Source organism: Strigops habroptila, unplaced genomic scaffold (genome assembly GCF_004027225.2).
Source record: "Strigops habroptila isolate Jane unplaced genomic scaffold, bStrHab1.2.pri NW_022045617.1_ctg1, whole genome shotgun sequence".
Classification (NCBI taxonomy): Eukaryota; Metazoa; Chordata; class Aves; order Psittaciformes; family Psittacidae; genus Strigops; species Strigops habroptila.
In genome coordinates, this window is record NW_022651095.1 from 52,671 (window position 1) to 58,670 (window position 6,000).

The window sequence follows — 6,000 nt, forward strand, 5'->3', positions numbered from 1 at the left end:
CTGTCCTGAGGGCCCCTTGCTAAACCCACTCCTGCTTGCCAATATCATTCCCAATATCACTGGGGCTCTGAAACCTGAATGGAGTATTTCAGAACATCCCTTCCCTTGTTCTCCTGGCCGTACTCCTGGTTGTACAGCCCAGGATGCTGCTGTCCTCCCTTGCTGCCAGGGCACACTCTGCCTCCTGTCCAGCTCCTGCCCATGGGCTGCTCCCAGCCAGGCAGCCCCAGCCTGTGCCAGTGCAGGTGAGTCCCCTGCAGGGGCAGAAATTGACATTTATTCCTCTGGGATTTCCTGGGGCTCCTACCAATAGGTGCTCTCCTCCTCCTGGAGCCCCTTCATTGAGCACAGAGGTCTGAAAGACCTTTTCCATAAATGCAAAGCAGACATGGAATCCCTCAGCCCCACGGGTGTCTGTTGCTTCTTAGGTCATCTCCTCACCCTGCCGCAGCCCTGCAATTTCCTCCTCAAGTCCTGAAGCTCTTCTCTTTGCTCTTGTTTTGTCGTGCAGGCACCAGCTCCCGCTGAGCTTTGCCTTTCCCAAAGTCACACCTGCACACAAAGGCAATGCACATAAACCCCTTGTCTGTACCTGTGCTGCTGTCACCCCTTGGCAGCTGCTTCATGGCCCCTGTGCAGGGTACAGCAGCTCCTGGTGGTCAGTGAGGAGCCAGCCCCACATAGGGGTGAACATGGAGGGAAAAAGGGAAAGGAGGCACCCTGTGTCCCCTGCTCTCCACCCAAGGACACCCTGAGAGCTCTGCAGCCCCCCCATGCCATCCCATCTCCCCACACCAGCAGAACAGCCCCGGCCCTTGGGCTCCTCAAGAGCTCTTCCTGCTCCAGGCACAGAGCAGCCACCCCTGAGCTGGAGCAGCCAGAAAGCTGATTTCATTCCCCTTCATTCCTGTCATGTGAGGACATATCACTGAGAAGGAGCGGCTGCAGGATCATTTATTTCCATTAAATAAAATGAGAAACACTCCCCCCCCTCCATGGGCACAAAGTCTGTGCATCAGACAAGACATGCAAATACTGAAGTAGAAGGGGCTGAAAACTGACATTTCTATGAAGACAACATGATCACAAGTGTAAAACAAATGTAAAGCAGGAAAGACAGACATGGGCTGTCATGACCTACACTGGGAGCCCTTTGCAGAAGAAAGCAGGCAGTGTATGGCTGATGAAACACATCCAGTCATCAGCTTCCTCACAGCACCCCTGAGCTCCTGGTTCCTCAGGCTGTAGATGAGAGGATTCAATGCTGGAGGCACCACCGAGTACAGCACTGCCACCACCAGATCCAGGGATGAGGAGGAGATGGAGAGGGGCTTCAGGTAGGCAAAGATACCAGTGCTGATAAACACAGAGACCACGGCCAGGTGAGGGAGGCACATGGACAAGGCTTTGTGGCGTCCCTGCTCAGAGGGGATCCTCAGCACAGCCCTGAAGATCTCCACGTAGGAACCCACAATGAAAACAAAACACCCACATGATAAACAGGAAGTAACCACAAGAAGCCCAACTTCCCTGAGGTAGGAATGTGAGCAGGAGAGCTTGAGGATCTGGGGGATTTCACAGAAGAACTGCTCCACAGCATTGCCTCGGCAGAGGGGTAGTGAAAATGTATTGGCTGTGTGCAGCAGAGCAGTGAGAAACCCAGTGCCCCAGGCAGCTGCTGCCATGTGGACACAAGCTCTGCTGCCCAGGAGGGTCCCGTAGTGCAGGGGCTTGCAGATGGCCACGTAGCGGTCATAGGACATGACAGTGAGGAGAGAATACTCTGCGCCAATGAAGAAGAAGAAAAATAAGACCTGTGCAGCACATCCTGCATAGGAGATGGCCCTGGTGTCCCAGAGGGAATTGGCCATGGATTTGGGGACAGTGGTGGAGATGGTGCCCAGGTCCAGGAGGGAGAGGTTGAGCAGGAAGAAGTACATGGGGGTGTGGAGGTGCTGGTCGCAGGCTGTGCTGGTGATGATGAGGCCGTTGCCCAGGAGCGCAGCCAGGGAGATGCCCAGGAAGAGCCAGAAGTGGCAGAGCTGCAGCTCCCGTGTGTCTGCGAATGGCAGGAGGAGGAAGTGGGTGATGGAGCTGCCATTGGACATTTGCTGCTTCAGGGTATGGAGCACTGTCGAAGGAGGAACAGGCAGTGAAAAGTTAGAACTGACTTCTCAGCAGCTGTGATACACAGAGCAGGACACAGCCCTTGGCAGCAGAAGCAAAGGACTGAGCGCAGATTGCTGACCCCCAAGGGAAGGCTCCGCACTCGCGAGGACCCTATGAGAGAGTTGTGCCTGTCTGGGGGCAGGCAGGCCAGGCAGGACAGGCAGAGCGGACAGGCAGGGAAATGCAGAGGAGATGTTCTAGAGAGACAGTCAGCTCCTTGCCCAGCAGAGCATGGCCAGCAGCCACCTCCAGTGCCAGACACCAAGAGAGCTGCCTGAACGCACCCTCCCCAGGCCTGGGCTGCACTTTCCCCCCACTCCCTGCCCATGGCTCTGCTGCCTGGAGCTGTCCCTGCCAGGAGCTGCTGCTCTGTGCCCAGCTCTGCTCCCTCTCAGTGCTCCCAGAGCCCATCCCATGGGCTGTGTGCTCAGCCCTGCCCTGCACACCCCTCCCGGCAGCAGGGCTCTGCCCAGGGGCATCTCTGCCTGGGCAGGCTCTGATGGGAACCTCGCACCAAAGCTGGGGAGGCTGGAAAAGTGACACGGATGCTGTCTCTATACAATGGTGTGTTGATTTCTCAGAGTCTATTGATTATTCAGAAAAAGATGTTGAATTTCATTGCTATGTTCTAAATCAAGACATTAATTTTTATTTTAAATTCCCCACCCAAAAAAATCAGAGCAGAAACTGATAGAACAGGATCCTTCCCTTTCAGGTAGCTCCTGCCTTGCTGTGCTTCTTGATAAGTTCCCCAGGAAACTCTTGTAGTGACGTGGAGCTGTGAGTAACCCTGACCCACACAGCACCCTCTCTACAGCAGCAGCGCCCTTCGGCTGCCCTGATGGGGTCAATCCTTCCCCACCAGCTTCTCCTCCAGCACCGTGGGGAGCTCCCGGGCAGGCTGAGTGCTGACCCTGGCAGGCGGCAGAGTCCCTGCCCCGGCACACAGCCCCTGGGGTGCAGGGACCCTGCTCGCAAGGACAGCGCTGGGCACCCCTGGCTGCACACCCACATTCACACCCTGCAGCCAGCCCCGGGACAAGGGACCTGTCTTGTCCTGTCCCTCGCATGGTGCAGAGGGAAGCCCTGCTCCAAGAACTGCAGCTGCATTGCCCTGCACCCAGAGCCTTACCACGCACAGGGCTGGGAAGGTTTCTCCTGCAGGCAGCTCTCAGCATCCTCCACTGCCAAGTGCCTTTAAGCTCTCTGAGGCTCGCAGGTCTGCCCTCGGTGCCTGCAGGCAGTGCCCCAGCCCTGCTCCTGGCCAGAGCTGTCTCTCTGCAGCACTGCCCGCTTGCCAGCATCTCTCTGCATCCCAGGAGCCCGGCCCAGCTCAGCAGCAGAGGCCCAGCCCAAGGTGGCGCTGCCTCTGCCCCTCTGGGCTCCCTCCAGGGCTCCCTGGGCCCTAGGGGAGCCTGCTGTGAAACAGGCTGAAGCAAGCACTGATGTTCCCTCCCTCAGCTGGGAGACACACTGCCTTCCTGCAGTGTCATTTCTCTGCTGAGAGACAGAGTTTGGTCTGAACATCAGCTTTTCTTAGAACTGTAGAATCATTTAGGTTGGAAAAGACTCTTAAGATCAAGTCCAATCATTAAGCAAACACTGTCAAGTCCACCACTGAGCCACGTCCACACGTGCTACATCTACATGTCTTTTAAATACGTCCAGGGATGGTGACACAACCATTTCTGTGGGCAGCCTATTTCTTGTCCCATCATTAGACAGGACAGGCAGACCAGGACAGGCAGGGATCTCCTTTACCCCTGCTGAAGGAAGGGATTCAGCCTGGTTAGTTGAGGCATCTCCTCCTGGGACTGTAGCCCTGGGGCTGGAAGGAGACTCAGCTCCTTCCCAGGCTCGCCACAAACCCACAGGAGGTGGGATTCCTCCTGCCTCTGGTCAGGTCTTCATTAAAAAGGCACCTACATGTGAGCTCCTTGTCTCAGCTCTCATGGTCATTAACAGTGATGGGGCCCACGAGTGAGGTGTCCAGATGCAAATCTCTGGTAACATTTGGGGTGACAGAGATGGTCAAAGTTATATGCAGATTATAGAAACAGATTCAAGATACGTGCAGTCTGATATAGAGACTGGACAGCATCTGGGGGCATATTCTTGTAGCATTGCAGAAAGATGCCCCTCTGCAAATCTTGGTTGCCATCACAGGCATCAGCCATCAGATTCTACCAGTGATGCAAGCTCTGTCCTTTCTTCAACTCATTAGCTGCAGGCACTGAGTGACCAAACAGATCTGCTTAGCAGAGTCTTTACTTGCTCCCTTGCCAAAGATCAGCCCAAGCATTTTAACTGTGTGCCTGGGTCCATCTGGCCTTCAGAGACAGCATCCTCCAAGCACAGCGATGGGTCATGGCAAAACTCAGTATAACTCAAAACGGGAATTCAAGGGCACCAAGATGAGCTGCTGCTACTTCAGGAACAGGTAAAGAAGAAACAAGACAACAGAGGACCACTACTAAATAAAGCAAGATTACATGCAGGTAGATCTCAGATAGCCTATCTCCTCTTTGCCTCAGTTCCCACCAGCAAGGTCTCCCAGGCCTTTGTGCTTTGAGGCAGGACTCTGGATGGGAAAGGGGAACAACCAGCGCTGGATGGGGATCAAGCCAGGAGTTACTTTGCAAACTACACCCTTACCAGTGCATGGGACCAAAGGGGCAGCATCCAAGATGCTGAGAGAAGGTTTTTCCCCAGGATGTGCTGGTCTGTTCTTGTCCCAGGAAGAAAGGCACTGGACTCTGGGAGGCATCATTTAAAATGCTCTTCCTTAGATCTAGCTCTGTAAAGGGAGAATTGTACAGATAATCTCATGTCCCTTTGATGGCTGGAACCCCAGCAGGTGTAGCATGGGGACAAGAAGGATAAGTAGGGTGAATGCCCCCTGCATGAAGGGGAAGCTTGGATTTATGGAGTTCCTCCATGTGACAGGCAACAGGTTGGGCTCACTTTTGTGACTGAGGATCAGAGGAGTCGGTAAGAGGGACATTGTGCTCACAGTTACAAACTACTTGACCAGGGAGGGGAAACAGAAAAGGTCTTTTGTCAGCACCTGAGGAAGTCTCCAGGTTAATGAGCAGGTTCCTATGGAACTGGAATTGCCCCGGCATTCACTGGCCAGGCAAACAACAGGGTGCAACAGTCTGGAGGATCTTGGGGCAACCTGGAGTATACAAGCAAGGAACTAGGACATCTGAGGTGATTGAGGACTGTGAGCATGGCTATGAAAGAAGCTGGACAGGTTGTGGGGAATTCACAGGCATTGCCAAATGCCCAGAAAACCACAGCTTTGTGTGCAAAGCAACACAATCTACCACCAAGTTGCACCCACACACTCCCACTGACCCCAGGCAGAGCCCTGAGCGCTGCAGGAGGGAAAGGATCTCCTTTACCAGGTCCTGGGGGTCAGGGCTTGGCTGCTCTGAAGATAAACAAACACAAGGGCCTCCATGGACAGAGGGGCCTCCAGCGCCCTCAGAAACTTGGGGTTTTCTTGTGCCTTCTGTTTCTTGAGAGGCTTGTGCGTTCTCTCAGTACCTGCAGTTCAGGAACTGGCACCACAGGGCTCATTCACATGGAAAATGCTCTTCCAGTTCCAACCCTTGCCACGGGCAGGGACACCTTCCACTAGAGCAGGTTGCTCCAAGACCCTGTGTGCAACCTGGCCTTGAACACTGCCAGGGATGGGGCAGCCACAGCTTCCCTGGGCACCCTGTGCCAGTCTCCCACCACCCTCGCAGGGAAGAGCTCTGCTTGAGATCTCATCTCATCTCCCCTCTCTGTCAGGTTAAAGCCATTCCCCCATGTCCTATCACT

At 54.6% G+C, this 6,000-nt stretch overlaps 1 protein-coding gene across 1 annotated transcript; it reads right to left on the reverse strand.

Moving 5' to 3' along the window:
* Positions 1-1,059: 1,059 nt before the first annotated feature.
* LOC115603164 (olfactory receptor 14A16-like) lies at positions 1,060-2,111 on the reverse strand. Its single transcript, XM_030474851.1, has one exon. The coding sequence runs from the start codon at positions 2,106-2,108 to the stop codon at positions 1,131-1,133; it is 978 nt and encodes a 325-aa protein (XP_030330711.1). The 5' UTR covers positions 2,109-2,111; the 3' UTR covers positions 1,060-1,130.
* Positions 2,112-6,000: the final 3,889 nt, after the last annotated feature.